This window comes from Cyrtonyx montezumae, unplaced genomic scaffold (genome assembly GCF_038088225.1).
Source record: "Cyrtonyx montezumae isolate F1298 unplaced genomic scaffold, pur_monq_1.0 scaffold_6, whole genome shotgun sequence".
NCBI lineage: Eukaryota > Metazoa > Chordata > Aves > Galliformes > Odontophoridae > Cyrtonyx > Cyrtonyx montezumae.
The window spans coordinates 18,913,581-18,941,085 of record NW_027072067.1 but is presented as its reverse complement, the minus strand read 5'-3'; the positions used below and the strand labels follow the sequence as shown (position 1 = coordinate 18,941,085).

The window sequence follows — 27,505 nt, the reverse complement described above, 5'->3', positions numbered from 1 at the left end:
GGAGGGAGCTCAGTGGAACTGAGACTGCTTGGCCCAGAGCAGCACACGTCCTGACACGAGCAGTCCCTGCATGCCCATCTTGGGCTCAGCTCCCAGCTGCTGTATCTGAGCCCGCTCGCCATGTGCAGCTCTCCTCCAGGTGGGGGAGTTACATGGGCAGTTACCCTGCAGGAAAACCCCACTGAATACACAGGGTATTCACGCTCCCTGTGTTAAAGTGCTCAGATCCCATTTTTGTCAGCGTTGAGTCAATATAACCTGAGTAATTGCATGAGTACCTCGTGTTTCCCCTAAAGGGAAACTGTTCTTGTGTAAATATATTTATTAATAATTAAAGTGGTTTTGAGTTCTGACGCACGTGGCCCCTCTCCCCCACAGAGATGGCTGAAAGCCGTTATCTCTGGACCTGCACGGGGTCCACAGGAGGGGATCTGGGGCCGTGATGGTCTATTGCAGGAGGCAGAGGTTCAATTGTGACCCCCTTTTTTTTTTTTTGCTTCCTGAACAACAACAAAAAAATAATGGTGAGAACTCTGCATGAGATTCAAGCCCTTTCCTGCTCCGTTAGGAGTATTACCCTGAAATACTCAAACAGCCCAGATAATAGGGTGGAAAATCATTTCTGGAAAGTACTCATTTCAAAGCATCTTAACAGAGGATTGTTTCCTAACAGCAAATAAATCTTTGTCAAACAATCCTTCAATACCACAAATATTTGGGCTTTAATTGTATCAGTGTAGATAACGGCTCAGCATAGGAAATGGGCACCAGGGCTCTCAGGGGATTTCTCTCTGACAAAGGCAGGGCTGGATACCTTGGGCAAGTCACACGTTTCTCCATGCTCTTTGGCCTACATATGTATATATTTAAAGCGACTGTAATCTGGAACCTAATTTGATGTGCTTTAAAAGGCTGATTTCTCATGGAAGATGCTCTGCTATCGGGATAAGCAGCCATAAGGAATCCTAAAATAGGCAGATTAAGGGTTTGGGATCACGGGGGTTTATTTCTATGCAATTAAAGACACGATCACATTTAAATATTGCTAACTTGTGGTTTCAAGAAGACCAAACAGCTGGGAGCCCCACATTCACAACTAGCTAATAACTCTACTAATTAATGACATGATCAGCAGAGACAATGAGTTAGATAGGGTGAAAACACAGCATTTAATTTAATACACATTTTCGGTGGACGTGGCGTGGCTGAGGCAGCTGAGTATTAATCAGTGCCCTGATGAGGGTGAGGACAGGAAGGGGGTGAGGGAAATTGGCAGGTGTAGAAATGAGATTAGACAACAACAGAGGATTTTCCTCTCCGGAACAGAAGTAGTGCAGAATCCCCATCAGCTTTGCTAACGTGTTTTGTATAAATGGAAATAAGCGCCGTGAGGTGGGGCAGGACGGAGCTCCAGCGCTCGCCGGCAGCCACGGCCAAACGGAGTTGGTCGCCCAGCCCTGCGGTGAACGCTGCCGGATGCTCGCGGGCAGCGAGGTGCCCCTGCTGCAGGGTTCCCTGTGCCGGGGCAGCGGTACAGCTGTCGCTGTACAGAGAAAGCAAAACCACAGCCTTCCCCTCGGCGCTCCTTCGCTCATCTCTCGTCAGGCGCTGCGGTCGGACGAGGACACGTACCGGCAGCTATTGCTGCCCCCGGACCCGCTGCTGGTTCCGCTCCCAGCGCCCGCGGAGTGCCACGGCCCACGTCAGGGTACGGCGGCTCACCTGTGCCCCCCCTCCGTGCGGGGCTCCGCTCGTTTCCCACCTACAAGGAGACGAGCACCTCGGGCGGGCGTCTGCCACGGCCCCAGGCCCTCCCGCCCCGGGGGCTCTCTGCAGAGCCCTCCCTCTCTCCCCCGGCTCCGAGCATCTTCGCGTGCCCCGGGCGAGGCAAGAAGAGCGGAGGTGCAGCTTTACACCTTCAGCCGCCCAAGCAGAGCGTTCCCACGGTGATAAGGGAGGGTAGGTCACAGGCTGCGCTATCTCGGAACCGTTTTCCCAACTGTGGGTTTTCAGTGGGTGGAACTGGGGAATATTAACGCTTCTTTATCCCTTTTTCTTCCCACAGTTAAAAAAGAGCCCGATGGAGGGCAGAGGAGATGCACGGTCCTATTTCGATCTCTCGCGTTTGGGAACGTGCGGGCAAAGCTTCCTCCGGGGGTGGGGCGTCGCTCCCCGGCGGCTGCCGGCACGACCGGACCGGACCGAACCGGGGCAGTGGCGGCGTGCCGGGACCCCGTTTACCCCCAGGGCTCCCCTGCCCCCAACGCAGCCCGGATGGGACGGGCCCGACAGCCGCCGGCCCTGCGGCCGCGCTGCGTAGAGGCGCGGAGCCCCGGGCGTCCTCGGCTCCGCTCGTCCGCTCCGCGCAACGCCCACCCCGGGCTCGGGCACCGCGACCGCCGGGCTGGGGGGGGGAAGAAGAGGAGGGAAGGGCGGAATTCTCTCCCGCTCGATCCGCCGTTGGGAAAAGGGCTGCGCCCATCGCCCATCCTGCGCGAAAACGGACGGGAGAAGGCGGGCAGGGCGGAGAAGAGCCGCTCCCGAGGCGAAGGGCCACCGCGTTGGCGCCCCTGCCCGGCGCGGGGAAAACATCGCCAACTTCATCACGTTCACATGACAAACCCCAAATAAGAAAGAAGTGAGGAACGCCAGGGAGGGCGGAGACGGGGGCGGGCGGAGGGAGGCGCGGCCGTGAGCGCGCCCCGCCGCGCACCACCGCGGCCGCCACTTCCCGCGGGCGTCGCTCGGCGGCGGGCGGGTGTGCGCGCTGCCCCCGCAGGAAGCGGCCCGGCCCCTCCCGCCGCTCGCCGCGGGCTCATGCAGTGTGCGGCGCGGCGGGATGGGCGCGGGGACGGGGATGGATCCGGCGGCGAGCGCTGAGCCGCAGCCCCTCGCTCTGCTCCCGCTGCTGCTCCTGCTGCCGCTGCCCGGCCGCGCCGCCGGCATGGAGGTGCAGCGCAAGTTCCTCTCGCCCACCCCCACCAACAACTTCGCGCTGGACGGCCCCGGCTCCCGCGTGTACCTGGCGGCGGTCAACCGTCTTTTCCAGCTGTCGGGGGGCGAGCTGGCGCTGCAGGCGGAGGCGGCGGTGGGGCCGGTGCTGGACAGCCCTCTGTGCCACGCGCCGCAGCTGCCGCAGGCTTCCTGCGAGCACCCCAAGGTGCTCACCAACAACTACAACAAGATCCTGCAGCCCGATCCCGAGCAGGGCGTGCTCGTCGTCTGCGGCTCCATCTACCAGGGCCTCTGCCAGCTCCGGAGCATGGCCAACATCTCGGCCGTGGCCGTGCGCTTCCCGCCGGGCGGCAGCGACCCGCTGGCCGTGTTCCCCAGCATGCTGAACGTGGCCGCCAACCACCCCAACGCCTCCACCGTGGGGCTGCTGCTGCGCCGGGGCGGCGGCGGCGGGGCGGGCGCGCGCCTGCTGGTGGCCGCCACCTACACGGGCTTCGGCAGCCCCTTCTTCCCCCGCAACAGCAGCCTGGAGGACCACCGCTTCGAGAACACGCCGGAGATCGCCATCCGCGCCCTCAACGCGCGCGGCGACCTGGCCAAGCTCTTCACCTTCGACATCAACCCCTCCGACGACAACATCTTCAAGATCAAGCAGGGCGCCAAGGCGCGCCACAAGCTCAGCTTCGTCCGCGCCTTCCTGCAGCGCGCCCGCCGTCCCTACGCCTACCTGGCGCTCAACAGCGAGGCCAACGCGGCCGACAAGGAGAGCCCCTCGCACAGCCTGCTGGCCCGCATCTGCCTGGGCGACGCGGCCGAAGCCACGCTCAACGGCAGCGGCGAGCCCAAGAAGCTGACCGAGTCCTACATCCAGCTGGGGCTGCGCTGCGGCGGCGCCGCCGACGCTTTCACCCGCCTCGTGTCCGTGTTCCCGGCGCGGGCGGCGTGGGGGGGCCCCGCCGAGGAGGAGCTGCTCTTCGGCGTCTTCGAGCGCGCCGGGGCGGGCGGCGGACGGCCGCACTCCGCGCTCTGCGTCTTTCGCTTCGCCGAGATCGAGGAGACGATCCGCGCCGCGCGCAACTCGTGTTTCGTGAGCCCGACCGCGGGCATGGTGACGGTGCTGGACAGCGTGGTGCAGGGCACCGGGCCCGCCTGCGAGAAGAGGAACATCCAGGTGGGGCTGCGCCGGCACCTGGGGCGCGGACGGGCGGACTGCGGGTCGGGTCGGGTCGGGACGGGCGGGGCTGCGGGGCGCGCTGTGCCGCGCTGTTCCCGGCCGCCTGCAACTGGGGGGCGGCGGCCCCCCCCCCCGCCCCGTCGGGTCCCGCCGCTGCCGGGCGCCTCGGGGGCTGCGTCCGAGCCGGGCGGGCTCCTTGCTGCCGTAGCCGAGTGTGCGCTCGAGAGGAGAGAGTGCGCGCGGCGCGGCCCTGAGCGCCGCGCCGGGGGAGGCTGTGATTCCCACGGTCCTCGTCCCGGCGGGCGGACCCGCGGTGACTCCCGGCTCTGCGCGTTCCCGGCGCTGCGCGCTCCCGGCGCTGAGCGGTTTGGGATGCGCTTCGCGGGGCACCGCCGGCGGCGGCCGCTCCTTTCCCACGGGGCGGTGCGCGCTGCGTTTGGGGTAAAAGTTCGCTGTTGTCGCAATTTGTTGCCGAGTGAACGAAAACGTTCAGGGCAGATGAAGACGTCTGTTTTCCCTTTCGCTGAGGACGTATAATGCTTTGGGGAAAAAAAATGAGAGAGAAAAAAAGAGCTGTTTTAACACTGCATTTTTCCCGCCTTCTGGGAAGGATGCATAACTCAGCTCCATCAAAGATCGTAAAAACATCTGTTTGATTTCAAAAGCAAGATCGAGTATTTGGGCTGAGGCTTCTCAGAGCAATGCTGGTGGCAAAGAGAAAGGTTTCCCATGGTAACCGAAGTGTTTGTGTGGCATCTCCACGCTGTGTTAAAATATGTAGTCTTAATGCACTGGTTCATGGACCTGCTTTGGCAAAGTTGAATAGTTTTTCCCTGGTGGCAGACTACCATCTCCCTGACAGCCAGGCAGTCTGGTAGCTGTCCTGCCTCCGTACCGCAGAGACTCAGTTCATTCAGCAGTGGGAGCCCGGTCTCCAAGTGCCGGTGTGGTCACAGCCCTCCAAGGAGCCACGGGCAGTCAGGAATCCCATTCACAGAGCAGGAGGCATTCGTGGGCCTTGCTGGCCATGACTGAAGCTCAGCTGCAGCGGCTCCATCAGATGGGCTGAGAGGAGGTGGGAACTGCGGAGGTGGTGGCTCAGTTTTAATTGAACCTCGGTGGCAGAGACACTCAGTTCCCCAGAGCTCCCTCTGTGCTCCTGCACAGTCAGGAAAAAACATTTTTCTGACTTTTGGTTAGTAAGGAAAACAATTCTTGGACATTTATAATACCAAGTGAGGTACTCAAACAGCCCATTCCCAAGAGATTCAGCAATGAAATGGGGATTCTCTCCATCTCTGGATCTGTCCCATGCATGTCCCCGAGGCACACTCCCGGCTGCTTCCCACTGAGCTCTGTGTGCTGAAGGTGGCCTGGGGGATGTGGCAGTGCCTCCCATGGAGGCAGTGTGCTGGCAGGTCTGTTCTGGGAGGGGCTGTCAGGTGTGTGCAGGTTGTAGGAGCGTGCTGGGAAGTGCTGAGCCTCTAGTCCTGCTTACATGGAGACAGCAGTGGGGCTGGCGGGCAGGGAAGCTGGGCTCTGCCCCTCATTGGAGCTGGTGTGGCATTGCTGTCCCTGAGCAGTATGGCACCACATGCCCTGGTCTCCTGGTTGGAGGCACACTCCTGTATTTGTTACTCTTACTCAGAATCCTAACGTGGAATGAAAGATTACATTTGTAAAGCTACTTTGAGATCCTTTGAAGTGGTGCAGGGTATAAATGAAGCATACTATTAATATTTATTCATGGCAAATATTTCTACGCTTTCCACTCATTTGAAGCATATTCCTCTAAAAGCGCTGACCAAGGCCTTTCTACTGGGCTCAGAGAAGCTGCCTTTCCTTTGTTTTGCCTTTTCCTTCTTACTCATTAGAATTGTCAGCAGATTACCAAGCTGTTTTTGTTTCCAAGTCCTCGAGTGGCGGTATCAAGAGTTATAGTGTTGCGTTTGTGTTGCAAAAATCTTAACACCAATTTCCACTTTGAAGACAAGGAGATACTGTGATACACGGTGTGTTCCAGCCCCGGGGACGCAGCAGGAAGATGCTCCAACACACAGTGGTTCAGTGGTGCAGAGCTGCTTGGAGCTGCCTCCCCGCTGCCAGCTCTGCTTTTCTGCCCATCAGTGGGTTCCCAAGTTTTCCTTTGTGCATTACCGATAGGTGCTGCGGTGCTATCGGAGTTGTGGATCATTAGCTCTTCCTGCAGTCTGGGTGGTTGGGTTTTAAGCTCCTTCTGGGAAAAAAACAAAGATCGAATGATGTCCTGATTAATTCTGAATAGGCTGAAGTAGCCAGTTGATACAACTAGGAGCACGGCTGTTAGGCGTAATGCTGTGTGAAAGGAAAATCATTGCCCCCCTGTGTGCAGTTCTGTCTAATTGAATGCTGCTCTCCTGCAGCACCCTGCCTGGTGCAGCTGGGTCCGGCGGCACTGCGGGGCTCCGTGCGGTGGTTGGGCTGGGATGGGTGCGGAGCAGTGCGGCCTCGGTCCGGGGCGGCTGGTGGCTCTCGGGGAACACCACAGAAAAGTCTGAATGGCAGCAGCAGCTCCGGGGAAGGAGGAACAGTTTGGTTTGGTTGTGTTCCCACCGTGAGTGGGTGAGTTCTGGGATTGCTTTCCCACAACAGAAATAGCTTTCTGTGATGAAGTTTTATCAGATAGTGGGCCGCTCTGACACGTGGCTACAAGGAACCCCTGTGTGAAGGCATGGCTGCTGCCACGGTCAGGAGCCCGGCTCGCTCCGCCGCAGCCTCGGAAGGGAGGAGGAGCACAGACACTCATCAGTGCCTGTGCACATCCCCGCAGTACTGCTGAGTGCGACCTGTGGGTCGGCCTGGGCTGCCATGCCCCACACCCCCTGAACCCCTGAGGGGCAGCGAGAGGAGGCAGAGTGGTGCTCACTGGGGTTAGATGTGCTACCCAGGGATCTGCATCTCTCCCAGGAAATGTTTTGGACTCTGCAACTCCAAAAAGGCTGAAAATGCAGTTTGTTTTCTGTGCTGAAGGACTCGGGCATGGTGGCATGGGATAACAATGTGTTTCAGCACTAATTCTCGAGTTTCTGACTCTGTGGCTTTGTGTCAGATCCTGTGTGCTCATAGAGCACAGCGTTCTGTGGTGTGCTGATGAGATACCACCAGTGAGCTTTGTTGTAAGGGGTGGTTAAATAAAACCAGCTCCTTGGCAGGCTGTGCAAACACCCAGTGCCTGTGTGCTCGGGCAGGGGAGAGCGGTCTGCAACCAGTACAGAAACGTTCCCAAAGAAAAAGCTCATATCCACGTGGGAATATGACAAAGCATCCACAACATCCAAACACGGCAGCATCTCCGTGGGACTGGGTTTTGTAGCAGCTGAGCCACGTTGGAGTGCTGGTTTATACTAATTTAGTAATTTCAAACATGAAAATAAATGTGATCTAACCTTCCATCTACTCACAGAAATCTGGAGGATTACCCACAGACAGGAAACTGGAAATTTGCACTTAATTTGTGCATTAGGAATAAGGAGGAGCTCCTGCAGCAGAATGGGTCGCTGCTGTTGGCAGAAGGTGCTGCCCACGGAGGTGCTGCCACCACAGCACGTCCAGCCCTTGGCACACGGTCACAGCACTGAGGTGATGGGCGGCATTAGAGCTCCCAGCTGCTGTCTGCAGGACAAGGATGTGCCAGGGGGTGACCTGGCTCAGGCGCTTCATGGAGGGGTTTGCTTTTATTTTTATTGCTGCATTGGTAAAGAAAAGGTTGCAGTCCTTGTTTTCCTCTCAAGTGGGAATGTAACATCTCGTAGCAAGTGGAGGAGGTGGCAGACTGTCAGCAGCAATCTCCTGCTTTGGTGAGAGCATCAGAGTTTATTTCTGAGTGGAGGAGCAGCGCTGGGTCACACACCTGGGCAGCAGCTCTGCTGGATGCTGTGTGCCAAGAGTGTCTGCATCGAACCAAGCTGGGAAGAACCCATGCAGCTGTGCTGTGCTGGTGCAGCCGCCCAGTCCCAAAGCTGTGGTGGCTGTGCCTTGTGGCCTACTGAGCACCAACAGGGCTGTCCACGTGGGAGCACATGCAGGCTCAGGTACAGACCTGTGCTGGGGGCTGGAACTGTGTTGTCCCTCTTTGCCTCCCATCGCAGCATGACCTCAGGCAGCAGCTTCATGGGGCTTGGCTGCTACTGGATTTGTGCTGCCCCAGCTGTGGGTCACTGCTCTCACAAGGTGCCAACAGCTTATGTGTTCTTAGTGGCACTGGAGCATTGGTATTTCAGTTCTAACCCAGAAGCAACGTTGCCTCAAAGTCTGGGTTCTGCATGAACGTGCCTCTCTGCTATTTGAAGGGCATTTAGGATTCGTGTTCCTCATTCTGTTTCATGTCTGTTTAACATATTATTCTGTATCATATTCCTCACTTCTGGAGGGAAACCCCCTCAGCCCTCAGGGTTTCATCCTGATATTTGCTGGCCACCGCCAGCATTTAACGGGCTGTGAGCTGCCAGAGGACAGGAGCCATCTCTGGTGGATATCCCAGTGACTGCGAGCTGCTGAAACACAGTGTGTGCTAGAAAACATCTGTGTGCAGAGCTATCGCTTTAGCAAGGACCTGCAGAAAGTTTGTAGCACAGTGAGAGAGAGCACTCAGTAAAGAAAGGAAACGTGGGGGGTGAGGGCCTTTTAATACAGCATAAAATATCTATCTGAGATGTTGTACCTGTCATCCTTTGGTATTTCTCACGGACCAGAGTTGGGCTGGAAGCAGTGCAGAGGCACTGTTGCTATGTGCTGCTGCATGGGGTCCTGGGGCTCCGTGGCAGAAGGTGGTGGTGGTGGAGCAGTGCTGGGATGAGGGCTCAGGAAGGGCTTCGTGCCTTCTGGAGAGGTTGGCACTGTGCTGCCAGTCCCTGGCATCTCCGAGCTGTAGTGTCACGCGCTGAGATTTGGTACCACAGTGAGCTGAAAAACGCGGTGGATCTTCCCAAATAGTTTTGGGAGGGTCAGTTTATGCAGATCGAGAAGACAGCAGAAAAAAAAATGTAGAACTGGTGAGAAAGAGAAACCTTCCTGTGCCTTGACCAAATATGAGAGGTGCTCCATAGCTGAGTCCAATAGGGCAGATTTTGGAATCATTCTCCTAATTGCGAATAACCTCACCATAAAACAGGCCTTGCAAAGAAGATGGGGATATGCAATCCTGGCAAATAAAGAAGCACAGTGCTCTTGGAGAGGTGCATGGAGAAGGCCTTTAGGGTTAAACCAATGCTGCCTCTGCAGCTGTGGGTCCGGAGATGCGTGTTCAGACCTTAATCCTTTCTCACTTTCCATAACCATTCATCCAACTTGTTACTTGGATTTCCTTAGTCCCAAAAATGCAGGCAGAGGTCTCTGCCTCGTGTGCAGGAGTGTAAATGCATTCCTGTGAGCAGCACACATCCCTTACAGCGTGGTTTTCCTGAGTGGGGGCAGCGCTGAGTGTGGGGAAGTGCCCAGGTTTCATTGAGGATGTGTAAAAGAAGAGTGGAGTTCTGCTTACTATCTCAGTGCTTAATTGATTTGGCAGAACTAATTAGAATACAGCAAAACATTTACTATAACTGTTGCTGACTGAAATAGATTTGAACTGATGCGTGCAGAGGACCGATGGTGTTAGGTAGAAAGTTGTTACCCTAATGGATGCTTTTTTCAGCACAGCTGCACAGAGCACTGTAGATGTGAAGTGCTGAGTGTGAGCAGCAGCTATAAGGAAAAGTAACCTCTGACAATCCAGCGGCCAGACTGCTCACCCCAGACTCCTTCCTGTGGAAAGGAGCTCAGGTATTTTGAAATAGGTTCCTGTAGCCAAAACCAAGCATAAATGAGAAATACAGCTCGAGCGATGGAAGGGATCCTCTCCCAAGGAAAGAGCAGCTCGTAACACACAGTCTAAATGAAGCAGATGTCTTATTCCCAGTAGCTGATCAAGGACCTCCAGCCAGGCTCCACAGCCAGACGCCCTACAGAGGAGGCAGTAGGTGATGGTTTCTCCTCCATGTCCCTGCAGAACAGAGCAGAGGAGCAGCACTCCCAGGGGGGATTCTGACGGCCACACGACCTCTGTCTGCTCTGGCACCGCTGCTCTGGCCGTGACAGCCCCTCTGGAGCCTGTGGTTCGTTAATCCCAGTGCCTGCCCCTTCTGTGGGGATTTGGTTGTTTAATCTGAAGCATTGTACTTAATGCAGGGTGAGGGCCAGAGCTATAAGCCTTACTGGTTTTTCTGGTGGCACCAAGGAGGTGCAATTTGCAGCCTGTGTTTCTCTGCTTCTTGCAGTGTGTGGGACTATGGGGCTGTCCTGGGGTGGGTGTGTGGTGAGCACTGTGGGGAGCTGGTCATGGTGGGCTGCTGGGGGCATATGGCCTCCTGTGCCAGCAGTGGGATGTTAGGGTCAGACCTCCCTCCTCTTGAAACCAGTGAAGAGGCAGCACTGGTGACACTGGCACCACTTGCTTCTGCTTGTCCATGTGCTGCGAGGACACAACAGCACGAGCAATGTTCCCCACAAAACATGGGGCAAACAAACCCTGACTGATTCTTGTGCAGCTGCAGAGCAGATGTAAAGAGATGATAAGTCCCAGGAGAATGGCTTGTCCATGGTGCTTGTTGCAGCCCACCTTTCCTGTGACGATTGTCCCTGTGCTCACCTGGCTTCACTCATTGTTTGCTCTGCTTCCTTAAGCTGGGGGACACTACTCTGAACTCGGCGGTTGTTTCCATCAGGTGAACTCTCCAAGTGACACTGCGGATGTCAGGAGCTGGCAGAAAGGAATCAGGAGCAAGGAGAGGGGAGAATGAGGAAAATGAAAGCTTTCCTGTAAAATAAAAGAAGAGGCTAAAAAACTGCTAGGCATCAGGAGCCACGCAGGAGCCAAAGGGACACTGTTTGGCATGGGGGTGACGTTTGTCTGCTGCAGAGGGCAGGAACTGGGGAACTGATACAGTCATTTATGTCTGTGCAACAAATCCTGCATCTATTCTGCTGGCTGCCGCTGGCTTTGGTACAGTGAATGCTCGTTTGTCAAGGGAATGGTGATTCATGGGGGTTTGACAGAGGGAATCTGTTGATAGCTTTTCATAAGCAATTACTGCAATTCAACAAGCCGTTAACTTTCCCAACTCATGGCTGGAAGCTCCTGCTTCCAGCTCTGAGCAGAACTGGTGGAGCTGGATGTTACCCACACGCTGTGGGGACACAACAGCACGAGGGATGTTTCCTGCCAAACGTGGGGCAAAGCCATCACCAAGCAGGGCTGGTGCTGGGGGCTGGAGCCCCACGGCAGTGCCTTGAGGGCTGTCCCAGTGCCTTGCTGCTGATCCCAGGGCACAGACAGGCACAGGGCTCAGCAGAGGTGTTCCAAGAGCTGCACGTGGCCTCTTGCACACTGCAGACCCTTGGAGACAGCTCCTGGGCAGATGTTAGCTGCCCGCAGTGGTGCTGTGCCGGGGGTGGCACAGTGGGGCGGGCAGCACTGCAGATGAAGCTTCCTTGCTCACAAGACTTGCAGCCTGTATAAGCAGCAAGATCAGGTGCAAATTTCATTTTAAGCCTTTTTTAAGGACATCTAGGGTGCCGTGGGGATGCTGATTGCTCAGCGCGTATGATTCCTGTAATTGCAGTAAGATCAATTTTATGGGTGATTCTTGGCCCACGTGCCTCCACTGGTCAAGAGTGCCTTCCAACCCCTACGATTCTGTGACTCTGTGATGGGCCTTACTGCCTAAGACCGTGGTGGGAAGTCACAGGAGCTGATGATGGCTGCTTTGCGGCAGCATCACAATTAGAGACCGCTTATGTTTCAAGTGCCTGAACAGTGGAGTCCTCTTCAGAGGATGACATTTTCCTCCAGGCATCCTACAAGCCTGTTTTTGACAGCTCTGGTTGCAACACTCTGGCAGATAAACACATGATTGTGTGTACAAACTGCTGGCAGTGCTGAGAGGGCTCTGCAGTGAATAGCTGTGCCTGGGGAGGGGCTCTGGCTGAGCCCTGTGCTGCCGGACGCAGACCAGCACTTGTGCTTTCTGTCCTTGCAGTGCATGGACACCGCTCATGCTGCCTGTTTGTTGTGGCACATACTGTCCATGCAGTATCTCCACATTGGTTGTTAGCTTCCCTCCCCATTCAGCTTTGAATCCGTGCACTGCTGTTCTCTTTGGACATATCCAAATTGTTTTTTGTGTTCTCTCTGCAGTCAGAGTTTTCCCTGAGTCATATCTACGTGTTCATAGGAGCCCAGTGGTTTATGTGGAGGAAGACAGGAGATAAGGCTAGAGCCCTTTTATCACCAAATGTAATGGCCTGAAAATGTCAGTTGTGTGGAAGCAACTGCCAAATTTTGAGCCTATAAAGACGGTTCTAAGTCCCACAAATCAACAAGTTTGGAGCGGATTATCGGATGCTGGCTGTGTCATTTTCCCAGGACTCCAGGCATGTTGGGAGCCAGCACTTTAATCCACTCTGTTACGATGCTCCAAGGGGTGGGCTCTTTCCTGCTGTTGCCGCACTGCGAAGCATTCAGCAGCTCTGCGCTGCAGTGAGGAAGAGTTTTGTGCTGCAAGCAGAAGCTGCAGGGCTTTTTTTCTGGTTTTGATTCAGAAATGAACTCCATCTTTGCTTAAGAACTATTTTTAAGGTCACAAAGACAGGATACAGAAATCAGTGCGTTTCATACATTTCCTGAGCGCTGCCTCACCACTCCTCTTCCTCCTTCTGTTTCCAGCAGACTTCCTTCCGAACCCAGCATCCTGTGAGCCTGCCTCTGGGGTGCAGCACGGGGATGGGGCCTGCTAATGGCAGGTCTGCTACATGGCTCCCTGGGTTGGCACTGGTTTGGGCCTGGGATAAAGGGCTGAATGTGCACCACAAACACAGCCAAGAGCCCGAGCTCTGATGTGTTTGGAGATCTTTTATCTCTTCACTGTTCGGGCTTTCTGGTCACAGTTGGGTTAATCTGAGAACCCTCATCTGAGATGTTGCTCCTTGGTTTGCATCAATTTGCAGCAGTTTTGCAGTGTTGTAGGAATTCTGAGGTTGCCCTGCTTGGCGGTGGCTTGAGCACTGGCAGCAGCTCGTGCCCAGGTGGCTCCTGCAAGGCACGAGAGTGACATGGCCGAATGGATTGGGTACAGAAGGAGCTGAGTCTTACCTCCCCTGGTACTTCTGTGAGTTACTGAAGGCGTCTGCAGTGTGCAGCAGAAAAATAGTGGAAACACAGTAAATACTTCTGGGGTTATTTGTAATTGCGGCTGACAGAAAGGTACTGGCTTGGGTAGAAAACTTCTCTTCCTGCTTTCCCTGCTGCAGGGTAGGTCAGGTTGGTTTAAGATGGAGCAAAATTTCACCCTTTCTGTATTAAGAATCCTTTCCAGCACAACTTCTAAGTGAAATTTCCCAAGCTGCAGTGATTAAGTAGTGTGATTGTCTGGTGCCTGTGTGGGGATGTGACTTGGTCATATCCTGTTTACCCTAAAATGACGGAGCCAAAATATCTCCTTGGTGCTGCAGTTTACAGACAGAAGCGGCATATTGTGTCACCCCACCCGGGAGCCCAAGTGAGGGAAACACCATCTGTCTCCTCCTGTCCTTCAGAAGAGCTGATGTCATCAGCAGAAAGGTGTTTCAGAGGAAGGATGTCTGAGACCAAAATAATGCTTGGCCTGCTTTACAATAGTTACATCCTGTTTACCACAAGAAACGCGTTGCATTTATATTGGGTCTGTAAACGTGATTTATAAACAGGTGGAGGTGACAGATAAGGAGCTTCCATTGGCTTCAGCCGTCTGCATGCAGCCTGGTCCCGCTGTGCCCCACGAGGCAGCTGTGGCCGTACGGCCCCGCACCCAGCAGAAGGAGCCCGCAGAGCCTCGGCTCGCAGGCGTTGGTAATGAGTAGCAAAGAGGAGCTGGGAACGTGTCCCCAAGATAAATTAGTGAAACCAAGTGCCTTTCTAAAAGTTTGGCTGTGAGTGAGACAGACCATTAAATCAGAAAAATGAATGGCTTGCCATACTCTGTGCAGAGCAGAAAGAAATCGTGTTGCCCAGTTACAGAGAGAAATGTATACACTGGAGAATTTGGGCTGCAGTTTTATTTTTTAATGGAATGAAATGCCATAAAACTGCAAAACACATTTAGCGGTCGCTTGCGTCCGCCACTTGATCCTTTCGTCTCGCTCCCATTTGCTCCAGGCAGCAGCTCCGGGTGCACCCATCCCTGCAGGGCTCAGTGTGCACTGTGTTCCCAGACCCGCAGCCGGGAGCCAGTCCGGGGCTGGGGGCTGCGAGGGGAGAGCTGCAGGCAGCACGTTGTGTCACAGGAATCATGGTACAGGACTGGTGTGTGCAGCCCAGGAAGGAAGGGATGTGCCAAACACACCGCTCGTCAGCTTCTGCCTGATAGAAGCACGCAGTCTGCTATCCCTGCATTTGTTCTGCCCCAGTGACACTCCTGGTTGCTGTTCTGAGTGGGACATCCAGTGTGGCTGATTTCAGTAGGACACAAAACGTGTGGCTCCGGGCTGCAGGCCGAGCTGCGTGGGCACAGAGCTCCATCGGCGCTGCCCGGTGCTGCGCGTGCCTCTCGCTGGCAGCAGCCTGCACGTACCCACACTTGTGGGCCCGTAGCTGTGTGCCAGCGCCTGCGAGGGTGACAGCTCAATTGCTGCTTTCGAGACGAGCCCGAAACGATGGTGCAGCTGATGTGGTAATGGTCCTCACGGTGCCCGTCACTGAGCGGCGCCGGCTGTCCTCACAGTGCTCCTTCACAGCTGCTGTGGGGGTGACAGCAGGTAGAGGTGGTCGGCAGCCGCACTGCTGCGGTGTCGGGCGCTGCTGAGTCCATTCACGTCGTCTGAGCAGAAATTATAAGGAAAATCTCAGAGGACTCAGGGTGAGAGCAGCTGTAAATCTTGGGTGCATCTTGACGGGGAAGGAGAAATATGGAGCGTTGGTCTGGTTGGTAAATGCTGCTGTCATGCAGCAGTGGCGCTAATTAATTTAGCACAGGGTCGTCAGGTCGGCTGTGTGCTGTGGATGACAAACATCCACTCACAGACTGCGTTCATAGATGAGGACTCCTTACATTTGTCCTCTGCCGTCGCTCTTTCACACCTGGCGTGGGTGCAGGGCTCTGGTACCGACGCGGTGGATCCCCCGGCAGTGCCAGGCACCCAGCTCCACGGGAGGGCTCCCTGCCAGGACTGCAGCTCCTGGCCCCACGAGACGCTTGGTTCAGCCAGTGTAACGCAACCAGCTGACAAGAGCAGCCAGAGGCAGAGAACGAGTGTCCTGTGAGCGGCTGCAGACCCGTGTCGCCCTGTGTCTCCTGGCAAGGCTCTTTCTGTGGGCCTGGTGGTGTGTCCCTGCTGGGTCCTGGTGGGCAGGAGCTGCTGTGCTGCACCACTGATGTGTGCGTGTCCCTGCAGCTGCAGCCGGAGCAGCTGGACTGTGGAGCAGCGCACCTGCAGCACCCGCTGGCCATCGTGAACCCCATCACTGCCACCCCCGTCTTCACCTACAATGGCCTCACTGCTGTGGCGGTCGCCAGCGTCAACAACTACACCGTGGCGTTCCTGGGCACTGCCAGCGGAGGACTCCTGAAGGCAAGTGTGGGAGTGGGGACGGGGGGTGGGGGCATAGGGCGGCTGCTGTCGGCCTGGCTGGCCCAGCATGGGAAGTGTGTGTTAGTGGGTTTCTCTTAGCACCTGCTTTCACTTGGCAGTAAAGAGGTAATTGGATGCTGCTGTGCTCTGTGCAGTGACTGCGCTGCCTGGTGACTGGTGGCTGTTAATTACTGTTCAAGGCTGCCGCTCGAGCAGGATGTACTTGATGAGACCTGTGCTGAAATGTTATTGTGCAGCATTTAATTATTAACGGCTTTTCTAATATACTTTCCCTGTGAGCTGAGGGCCTTGGAGGGCTCCGGGTGGGCAGGGGAATGGCAGGCAGTGGAGGTGCGGACCCCTGTGCCTGGCGGAGCCAAGGAGCTGATTTTACACCACGTTCCAAAGGCAGTGCTGCGCCTGCAGCCTGGAGGCAAGCTGGGGTTTCAGTAACTTCAGGGCTTGACATTTGCCAAAAGAAGGTTTGATTCCAGCCAGACACAACAGTTTGGTGTGTTCTCAGCATCAAAAGTCCATAGAGGAGGAGGGGGAAAGCCTTGGAGAAGCATGGCTGACAGATAACTGCTGTGTGTCAGCCTGGAGCGAGCCGTGGTTTATGTGGAATACAGGATCAGAATGCCTGGGGAGAAAAGCAGATCCCGTCTCTTCCCTCGCTTCATGGCAGAAGTGTGGAAGGGATCAGAGGGCCGTGGCTGCTCTGACTGCTGCCTGAAGGGGCAGTTGGAACAGGCACACCTTCAGGTGCTGGGCTGGGGGAGCGTGTGCCACACGCAACACAGCGCATTCACGCAGTGCTGACAGCTCTCCTTCCAGTGCCATTGCAGAGCAAGAAGCCTTATCTACCAAGCCTCCATTAGGGAGAGGCTCCTGGCTCCCCTTTGCTGGGATAATTTGCTCAGATAGCTCTAATCTAATTCTGCAACACAGCTGCATAACCAGAAGCCCTTTTACCTTCGGGGTCCTTGTTATTTGGCACGGGATACAAGATACTTTGCGTGAGTTATCACTTAGATTTGCTGCCTGAGAAAAGACAGCAAAGGGGCAGAAATAGTGCTTGGCCAGCTCCTGCCAGCAGCAATTATGGCTGCCAGGGAATGGGGAATTAATCAGATAGTCTGCAGGCGGGCACCTCACGGGGCCATTATCTGTGCCATGGCCAGCAAAGTCATTAAAGGAGCAGCAGCTCCATGTGGTGCATGGGAGGGTCCCGGCAGAATGAGAGTGGGATAACTGCACTCGGATGGAGGGACCTGGGGCAGCACCTGGGAGCTGTGTGCACTGGAGGAGAGCTTGGCAAGGAGGGAAAGGATGGCATAGAGCTGAGGTGGGCACCAGGACTTGGTTCCTGCATGCTGTGGATTGTCACAGGCAAATTGTTCAGCTCTGGATAGCCAGGTTTTGTTGGAGACAGTGGTAGCTCCCTTCTTTTTCCATGGCTGCTCACATGGGAAGCTCTGTGCGTTCAGCCTGTGCTAGCTATCTGACCAGGACGTGTCAGTGGAGCTCTAGTGCAAGAATTAATTAATCCTATGTTAATTAATTAATCCAGATTTTAGAGAGAACTGGAATGCTTGGTCCCTACTGTTATTGCCTCCTTAGCAAGGAAGTAGGAATTTTCCTCACTCCCTTTCAGTTTTAAGCTGAAAAGTGACTGTCATGCAAAATTGTGTAGCCCTATTGTTATTTCCTCTCAGCAATGCCACATTTAATTTGCTGAGTTCTCAAGTCAAATGCCAAGACATTCTGGGATCTGAAAGGCAGGCTGACACTGTGCAGCCTTTTCCATCACTGCCGGTGGCTCGCGGGTGGTTAGTGAGGCAAGGTGGGTTCAGCTCTGCTGCTGCAGCTGCTGCGGTCCCCTGGAGTCAGCAGGGATAAAAGCTTCTGGCCATAAATGACACACTTATTTTCAGATAAGCGGGGGCAGGGAATGCCACATTACATGTCCACATTGCTGATTTCTGCTGTTTTTCATTAAGCCTTAGAAGTGAAGTGTTCTTTGTAACAAAAATGCACGTATGTGTGCAGTGAGGGCTGAAGGCTGATGCCTCTTCCATCAGGGTGCAGTGTGAGCAGCACTCGTGGTGCTGACATGGGAACGGCCTCGTGGCCATGTAGCCAGGCAGTGCTGTGGGCCCAGAGGCTCCAAGTATTGCAGGTGGTCATTGCTTCAGAGAGGTGGGAGGTGTGTAAAGCATGAGGCATTTCTCCTGGTGGAGTGGCTTCCCTGTGCCACGGAGCTGGCTTTGCCATAAAGCTCTATGTCTGCAAGTTGTAAAGGGTTTAAAGCTCTGCAGCACCTGAAGATACCAAATGAATGCCTTTAGATACCCTCTTGATTCTTGTTTATTACTGAGGAAAAATAATCTTCTCTGCACAGTGTTTGAGAAATGGTCTCAGTGAGTGTCTTATTCTCACTACAGATTAACCTGGACAGTGCCATGAGGGTTGTCAGCAGGAGATCCATCTCAGTGGCTTATGGAGAACCTGTCCACCCCATCATGCAGTTCGACCCCTCTGATTCCACCTACCTCTATCTGATGACATCCTATCAGGTGAGCTCTGCATTCACTGCCCATTGAGCAGTCTGACCTCGCCTTGAGCACTGAGCTGAGAGCAGGAAGGAGCATTATGATGTGCTGCAAACGCCAGTGGGCAGAGCAGAAGCTGGGTGCTTCAGCTGCTTTCGTAGCACCCCTCTGCCCTTCCTACTGCTGTGCCCATGCCTGCCATGCTGCTTGCAGCAGTCCTCATTTCCTCCACACCTCCACCCTGAGCAGTGTGGTGATGCTGGGACCAGCTCACTGGGATGTGGGTGGTGGGCAATGGGCCGTGGCACTTTCCCAGCTGCTGTGTCCAGATGCAGTGGTGAGGTGTGGGCTGGGTCTGTGTGCCTTCCAGCTGGGCAGCAAGCCGTGCATTACAGTTTGCTGGCCGTATTTCTGCAGCAGTGTGAGTTCGAACACACACAAGCCTTTGCCCTGCCTTGTGGTGATTCGCTGCTGTCTGGGGCAGGGAATATTCCTGTTATTCACATTGGCTTTCCTGTCTTTGTAGTGGTGAGATGAAAGGAAGAGTGAAAGATATCTAAACTGATCCCACTTGTGGGAGTGTGGAGATAAGCCGAGGCTGCTGCTTTATAGAAAACTGAGAATTATGGCATGCGGTCTGTGAGGAGGCTTTGGGGAGCCCCAGCAGAAAGGCTGCCTGCCAGGAGGGCTCTGCAGGGGCAGCTCCTGCGCAGCCACGGGCGGAGCGGGGATGGGGCTCTGTGGGCTGCAGCAGGTAGGAACAGACGGGCTTGTCTCCCTCAAGTGAGCAGGGGAGGAAGATGAGAGCTGAGCACTCTGGGCTCTGGTGGTTTGTCCTGAATTACATTTTAATCTGTCGAAACAGATGCACAACCACAAACGTTGTATGTTGCATTTGTATTTCTAAGCCCTAATTCCCTGCAGATTGGTCATTATCATTTCACAGAACACTCCCAGGATGCCTCTCCAGCTGATATTTCTGACTTTCTTCTCTCAGCTCTCGGGCTGTGCTGAGGACCTTATTCCTGGCCAGATAAAGCTCTGAGAGCAGCACCTGGGCTGCTCTTGTTTGCTCATTCCTTTCCCAACAAACCAGACATGTTAATGTGCCACTGGTACCTGGGAGGCTCTCGGGGAGCAGAGCTCAGCCAGGGCACTCCTGTTGTGCTGTCCTCTGAATTACTAAACTAGTTTTTTTCTCCCAAATGTTCAGAAATTGAAGGAAAAAAGCAGAAACTGGTGCACGCTTTCCCTTCAAGTGTGCCTGCAAAGCAAGCCTGCAGCAGTACTGTGATCTCTTTAGAAACTAAGGTTCTCAAAATGGTGTTGCTTTCTGGTCAGTTTGTAAATAACCAAGTAACATTTGGCTGTGTAAAGAAAGAAGCTCTCTGCAAGCCTGAGGAGAAGCTTTTTAAAGCCAAGAAACTGTGAAACCAGTCCCAGCCATCTACTGTGAGGCAGTGGAGAGGTGTCATGTCACTGCCAGTCACTTTCCCATCACACACTGATGCTGAAGATGCTGGCTGGGGAGGAGCAGCCCAGCTCCGCACAGCCGTGGCTCCAGGCTGATCCAGTCACGCTGCCTCTGGTGGGTGCAGCAGCACTGGGCTCTGTACCTTGCTACAGGCCACACCACAGCCAGATGCAGCCTTTCTGTGGCATGAAACAATTAGGTGCAACCATGCTGTTGTTGTGCAGATGACACGAGTGAAGGTGGCTGCCTGCGAGCAGTATTCGACGTGTGCGGAGTGCCTGGCTGCAGCTGATGCGTACTGCGGGTGGTGCACGATGGAGACCAGGTAGGACCTGTTGTGTCCTGACATGGATGGCAATGGCTTTGGCCTTTGAGGCCACATACAGGCATTGTCGGTGGCTTTGTATTTCCACCAGTCTTTGTTCAGTTCTCACAAAATTAATGCTTTTAAAAAGCATCGCATGCCCTCCTATGAGATGTAACAGCAGTGGCATTGCTGTGCTGCAGGTAGCTGCTGGCACAAGGAACATCTTGGAGGCACCCAGCAGTGGGACTGCCCGCCCCAGTGTGCTGCTGGAGAATGTCTGTAAGCCTTGGAATTGTTGAGTAGGAGACAATGCTCAAATGGAAATTTACAAATGTAGGCAGGACATTTACAGACTGAAGTCAGACAGAATTTCACCTTTCCTTCCCTGTTCTCAACTGAGCATGGCCTGCCCTCGCTTTCCCTGAAACCCAGCAGTGCTGATGTGGCTCTTTTCATGGCACCAGGAGCTCAAATGTGGCAGCAGAGCTTTGTCCTTAAGTGCATGGTTGGAGAAAGGTGCAGACATGGGGTTTTTTCAAGCTCTTGATCGCAGGGTGTCAATGTGGTTATGGACTGTTTGGAAAATAATCGAGCACCAATTGTTCCCATGTGCTGCAGGTGTTCCCTGCAGCATGAGTGCATGAACTTCACAGAAGCCAATTTCTGGGCGAGTGCAAGCGAAGGAGTGCAGCAGTGCCCTTCCATGACCATTTTGGAGCCTGAGATTAATATTGACAAAGAGAACCCGGTAGGTTTGCTGTTAAAGCAGCATCCCACGGAGTGGTGTGCAGGGGCTGAGTGTGTTTGGAGTTCACAGTGCACAAAATGAGGGCACACAGCTCTTCTGCGCTTGTGGAGTTGTAGTGTATGAAAGCCTTGTGAAACACTGACAAACACTAAATATGATTTTCTAAGCGAATAACTGAGGGGTTTTTTTTTTCCGAATGGCAGGTCCTGATAATACAAATAAATGGGACTATCCCAAACCTAAATGGAACAAACATCTCATGCGATTATGGAAATAATATCCACACAGTAGCCAGAGTTGCCGGAGATTATACGAACCAATTTATTTACTGTAGTTTACTTCCACGCCAGAAGTACCCTGCATTTCCAGAGGACCAAGGTATGTGAAGGGAAATAAGCTCTCATTCTTGCCACTGCTATGGAAATAGTTCTTCATAGCCCTGTTTTCCCTGGTTCTATGTGCAGATAATGCATATGGAGAAAAAAAGACCCAAGCTGTTTCTGTTTCGTAGGGCATATGACTTTAAAGCGTGGACGTTCCACCATCTTAGCACGAACTGACAGCACTTCAAATCTGCCAATTTTTGTTCTAAACAGTGAGATTTAAAAGTTAATTCCCATGCTTATTGCATTGATGTTTATCTGGTTAAAATTTCTGCTTGAGAGTCAAGAATTACTCAAACAAAAAAGGCTTAGCCCTATGGAAGAGGTATTGCTACCAATGTTGATGCTTTAATTGCTTTTGCCTAAGCTCCATTTGAAACCTACTGTGCCCTTCAGGGATTCCCCAAGAGCAAACTATGTAGAAACTCTAATCCCATTATGCAACATCTTTTCAGATGCAGCCAAAATCCAACAGCCACAGCCACACCCACCCTGGGCAGCGTGGTGGGCACACGGAGCTGTGGCCCAGGGCAGCCCAGCACTGCACCCGAGCTCCGGGCACAGCCCCCTGCTTCACAGCCCCGCTGGGAAGTTTGGTGCTTCCCTCCAGACTTGAGTGTTAAACTTTTATCGTTCAGGCTTAGAGTGAATGCCCTATTGAAGATGACTGACTTCAGTAGGAGAAGAAATAGCAAGTCCTTTTGAAAATCCTACTTTCATAAGCAAGTTGATAAAGCTGCGTTGTTTTTCTCCCTAGCTATCCAAAGAATGGGAGATTATTAACTGTTTTGTATTGTTAGTTATGGCAATGTCCAGATGAATTTCTGGAATCCAGTGCACTGATTTATTGTACATATTCTGAAAGAGGCATTGTTGCTTTCCCTCTGCTTATATGGCAAAATTGTGGGGGAAAAAAAAAGCAACAGCGATTTTTGTGTGGGGGGGAATGCAGCATAGCAGCACGATGTAGCCTAAAATGGGATCTCCACTTTTTCTCCAGGTTTGTTGTCATGGGGAAAGTGAATGGGGGTTTAAAACGTGTTAACTGACATGTTTTAATTACCACTTTTTTTTTTTATGATATCATTTAGCACCTACTGTAAGCAAGGACAACGATTAACTCCCTCCTTAACCCTCGCACAACGCACTGGAGTTTTCTGCTGAAATTTGCAATGTTCTTTTGGCAAGGGTGCTGCAAAAAGTGTTGATTTAAGAGGGAAGGGTTTGAAGTCAGAGGGCACAAGATGAATGCAGCTCTAAAATGCAGCTTAGAGGAAGCCCCAGAGAAAACAAATCAGATTTAGCTGTTGTTTTCCCAAGGGCCTGTCTTGTCTTCTGAGAGCGAGCTCAAAGGAGCGAGGCTCTTGCAACCCAGTGTTCTTTGGCTTGATTCTCTCAGACCATGTGACTGTCGAAACAGCTCTTCGGGTCAACAGCAAAAATATTATCCGGGCCAATTTCACCATCTATGATTGCAAAAGAACTGGAAACATTTACCCAAAGAGAGCGTGAGTGATCCATGTTTGCGTGCGGCGCTGCTGCCCGGGGCCGGGCTGGGATGAGCGGTGTCTGGCGCGGGCAGGATGCGGCAGCTCTGGTGCCTGCATCTCCTGAGTGCACTGGGGAATCGGGGACAAAATGCGGCAATTTGAGGGCAGAAGTGCGTGGCTGGCTGGTGAAGGCCTCCAGCCCACGGTTAATTGGGCGAGTGCAGCCCCTGCCAGCCCGACACTGGGGGCCTGGGCAGGATTTGGCAGGAAGGTGGCTGCTGTGCTGCCAGGGACTTACAAAGGAGGGTCCTAGCGGCATCTCGAGCCATCTGGATGCGCTGGCTTTTTTAAACAAGAATAATATTTCTGTATGAGATGTTCTGTTAACCCTTGGGCAGCCAAGCCAGCCTCCCTCACAGCACACTGGGGCAGGTGGCTCCGTGCGTGTCCCCAGCCTGCTCAGGTGGAAGGAGAGAAAATGCCATTGCATGTGGTGGGAGGGTTTTTCCTGGGCACATTAAAGATTGAACACAATCTGCGAAGATTTACTGTGTGACTCAGGCTCAGCTCTGCTGAGCATCTCCAGATCTGCTTTTCACTCCTCCCCTTTGGCACTGCAGGTGCACCAGCTGCCTCTCAACCAAGTGGAAGTGCTACTGGTGCCCCTCCAGGTACATGTGTGTCTCCAACCGCTCGTGGTGTGAGGATGCACTGCAGATGAGGGTAAGTCCCAGCAGATGTTGCTGTTTTGTGAGATCTTCCCACGCTACCCCACTGTTGCTGTCATCTTCCTCCTCCTCCCGGATCTGAGCACTGAAATGAACGTAAGCAGTTTGGTTAGCTTTGACTTGGCTGTTGTGGTATGTCAGTCATTTGATAGAGCATCACTGGCGGTACCCACCTGAAGGAGAAAATCACCCCTTTCCAAATTAAAGCTTTTGCTAACCCACCGCCTCTACGTGTTCCTGCTTCTGAAATTTAAATTGAAGTTAATTTACATAAAATTGGCTTTTTACTGATCAATCTGCCATAGACACAAGTCAAGCTTTCGTACTGTAAATCAGATCTTTTGGCAGTGGTGTGCTGAGCCCCATCTCAGCTCCTCCGAAGCTCCCTGCGCTCTCTGCACTGGTTGTTCAGCCCCCCCAGACCCAGTGGGGTGCTCCGTGAGCCCGAGCAGGACGGGTGGATGTGTACAGCGCCTGGCTACCCCATGCAGTCCTGTCTGATAGCAGAACAATACGGAATGTTTCCTGCCACTGCTGGGTCACAGCTGGTGGATTGTTCCTGGGAATGCAGGACGTATTTCTTCTGCTTTGTGAATTGTTTCTGAATGGATTGTGCTTTCTTGTGAATGCCTTGGCTGTTTATAATGAGCAGTTTAGGAAAGCACCCTTCGCTTAGCAAATGTTCTGTTCCATGACATACCTGGTGTCTTGCTGTCTGGATGGGTGCTGAGCAGCAAGCTGCAGTCTGGCCAGTGACTGCTCTGATTTGGGCATGGTCCCGTTCTGTCTGTGGCCTTCCTGGGTGCTCTCCCAGGGAGCAGCCTGTAGGGAAAGGTGCTCTGTAGCCCTGGAAACGTGGCTCCTCATGCTGCAGTCTGAGCTGTCAGTAAATAAACCATTGCTGGCGTTGTTGCACCTGCAAACAGGTCTGCTGGGAAGCCAGCATCACACTGGCTTCATCCACGGCATCTTAAACACTCAGACCCTTCACCCTGCTCCAGACATGTACAATATACTCAGCTGGAAGGCTCTGTTTCTACCTTCTGATGAACAGCAGGAGAAAGGACTGCAAGGCAGCGAGTTAATCAGCCCTATGAAGTGTATTTATCTAGCAAGCCATGCCAGCTGCTGTGACATGCAAAGACGCACCAGGCAATAGACACTAACGCTAGCATGAATTTCCAGTGGTAGCCCTGCTGCTTTCATTTTAACTCTTTTGGTTCAGCTCAAAGAAGCTTGGGACTGAAATCTCTTTCCGCTGCCTTGCTCTGTTGTTTTACTTCTCCTAGCACGTGCATCTCTGTCATTTAGTCTCCTTGTTCAGGCAGCACCAAGTGTGCCTGATGAAGACGAGTGCCCTGCTAAGAGGCGAGGCGTGCTCCCCGCAGCACACGGTGCTTGCACAGCTCCCTGCTCTCTCCCACCCGATGTGGGGAGGGCGGGCAGCCCTGCTCTGTGTGTGCCCCTTGGCACAGAGCAGGAGCAGCAGCATGGTCAGCAGCAGGCCCAGTGCAGGCAAGCAGGAAATCTTGCCTGCTGAAAATTATTCTGCATAATGGCCCAAATATTTTGTTGTCTTTTACCCCAATGGCTCCACTGTCAAAGACATTAATCTGGATGTACCCTGGGGCAGTGGAGAAGCTAGCTTCATTTTTGCTGTAGTTTTGCAGTGTGATTTACATCTTGTGAGAGAACAGGATGGGCTTGTCATACAGATTTTAATTCTGAGTCAGCTTCGATATCTGAGCCATCAATTTCAAGTGAGAACAAAAGTGAGGGACAAATGACCTTTTAAAATCAGTTTTCAGCTTCATTTAGGCCTTTCATTGCTGTCCTCCTGCTGCAGTCCCCTTCCCGAAGTCCCCTGCAGCCCCATTATACCCATTCCTCTGCATGTGCATGCACACAAGCCACCACACTTGAAATAACAGCATGCAGGAGGGAGACTGCAGAAAGGGAAATCCCTGCAGGGGTTGCAGAAATGTGAGGCAGCAGATGAAACAGCTCCCATACTCCAGGAGGGTCATGCCCACAGAGCTGCCTTCGTGGGCTGCACTACAGTGTCACTCCAGCACCAGCTCCTGCCACTTGGGTGTGTGCAATGAGTGAGCTGCCTGGACTGGCAGCAGTGAAGAGCGTGCGGAGTTTTGCTTTGGCAAGGAGTGCATCGGTCCCAGTGCAGAAGGATGGAAAGCCCAGGAGCTCCAACCCCTGGCTGTAGCTGACCTGCAGTTTGGACTGGCAGGGCTGGCAGGCTGGATGTGGAGCTGGTGGCCCAGGGAGCAAGGCTCCACACGGTGCTGCCAGTCACTGTGCCTTTTTGCTATTTCACTTTCATGAGTTGCTGTGTCATAGGATGATAGAATGGCTTGGGTTGCGAGGGACCCTAAGGATCATCAAGTCCCAACCCCCCCCCCTGCCACAGCCAGGGCCACCAACCTCCAGATCTGGTACTAGACCAGGTTGTCCAGGGCCCCATCCAGCCTGGTCTTGAACACCCCCAGGAATGGGGCCTCCACAACCTCTCTGGTCAGCCTGTTCCAGCACCTCACCACTCCGTGACTTCCTCCTGACATCCAGTCTAAACCTTCCCTCCTTGAGTTTAAAACCCTTCACACTTATCCTATCACTATCTACCAGTAGAAACTTGATTCCCCTCCTTTTTGTAATCCCCTTTTAAATATGGAAGGCTGCAGTGAGATCTCCTCCTGTCCTTCTTTTCTTCAGGCTGAACAAGCCCAGCTCCCTCAGCCTGTCTTCATATGAGAGGTGCTCCAGCCCTCTGGTCATCTCTGTGGTCCTCCTCTGGACCCTCTCCAGCAGCTCCACATCCTTCCTGTACCAGGGGCCCCAGACCTGGATGCAATACTCCAGATGGAGCCTCATGAGGGCAGAGTAGAGAGGGACAATCCCCTCTTCTGATGGAGGGCAGTATCATCTGACTTTAAAGGTTTAGCGGAACTAATTTTAGGTGCTTTGACATTTCCTTCTGACTTGTCCCTGCAGATGCTCAGAATGTACCCTCTAACCTCTCTTTTTTTTTTTCCTTTGTCTGTGACAGAAGAAAAGTGACTGCCCACAGATTGTGCCAGCCCCGGTGGACCCGATGCCCACGGGAGTGTCACGAGACATCACGATCACACTGGCCAATGCAGTGCTCTCTGAGGTAGATGAGATTCTAGAGGGAATGGGAGGGCTGAGATGAGCCAACCGGGTGATTGAGCTGGGGTGGGATCGACTGCAGGGCGTCTGAGTGCAGGCTGGGTGCTGCCTCAGGGTGTGCGAATGCGTTTTCATCTGGCGGTCACCGCAGAGCCATTTTTTTGTGTGAAGAAGTCCTTTCTGTAAAGTTTTCTGGCATGCAAATTGTAGTAGGGCAAAAAGTGGGAGTGGACATCCTGTGCTGCTTTCTGAGATGTTCATACCACGAGGATTCAGAGGAATTTGGGCTAGGAAAGCTGGGCACTGGGAAAACATGTGACTGCGCTCTGGTATTTGTAGAAGAGTGCTCTGTCATTTCGGGTCAAGTCTTCAGTAGAGCCCCCGGGGCTGATTTGCAGCACGCAAATGGAGGGTGCCACATGCCAGGCAGCCGGGGGACTCATCTTCCTCGAGAAGAAACCCTTTGAGAAAGGCTTTGGAGGGATGGGAGGAGCTCCCTGACCCAATGAGCTCCCCTGTCCCAGCCCTCACTGCCGCTTCCTGCGTGAGGTCCGGCTTTTGTGAGCACGGATGTGCTCCTCTGCAATCAGCAAAAAAGGGCAAGAAATCCTTCTTCCTCTGTGGATGCTGGAGGTGGCTGGAGAGGAAGCCATACCACATGTAACCTGATAGGAAATGAAGTCAGCAGGAAAGGGGCTGACTCCTCCATCCCCAGGGGCAGCTGCTGGGGCTCCGCTTCCTCTCGCCACCATCTGCGGGGCCGTCCTGGGGCACCATCGAGATCCCTTCCTGCTGGGAGTGGGCCGGGTTTGCTGCACAGAGGTTCCCCTTCCTCTCCCTGCCAGGAGGCTGCTGATTTCTTTCATCTCTGTTATCAGATCTGTCCATTTTTAAGAGCAGTTAGACCTCTGTA

The 27,505-nt window shown here is 53.7% G+C and overlaps 1 protein-coding gene across 1 annotated transcript in view; it reads left to right on the top strand.

The window, feature by feature from the left end:
- Positions 1 to 2,824: 2,824 nt before the first annotated feature.
- The window catches only part of PLXND1 (plexin D1), a 63,451-nt gene continuing 38,770 nt past the window's right edge, over positions 2,825 to 27,505 (top strand). Inside the window, exons 1-9 of the mRNA XM_065749300.1 lie at positions 2,825 to 4,126; positions 15,572 to 15,748; positions 18,193 to 18,324; positions 19,999 to 20,099; positions 20,700 to 20,829; positions 21,033 to 21,207; positions 22,612 to 22,720; positions 23,323 to 23,425; positions 26,492 to 26,596. Coding sequence (XP_065605372.1) covers positions 2,840 to 4,126; positions 15,572 to 15,748; positions 18,193 to 18,324; positions 19,999 to 20,099; positions 20,700 to 20,829; positions 21,033 to 21,207; positions 22,612 to 22,720; positions 23,323 to 23,425; positions 26,492 to 26,596 — 2,319 coding nt within the window. The 5' untranslated portion in view covers positions 2,825 to 2,839. The remainder of the gene's footprint in view (positions 4,127 to 15,571; positions 15,749 to 18,192; positions 18,325 to 19,998; positions 20,100 to 20,699; positions 20,830 to 21,032; positions 21,208 to 22,611; positions 22,721 to 23,322; positions 23,426 to 26,491; positions 26,597 to 27,505) is intronic.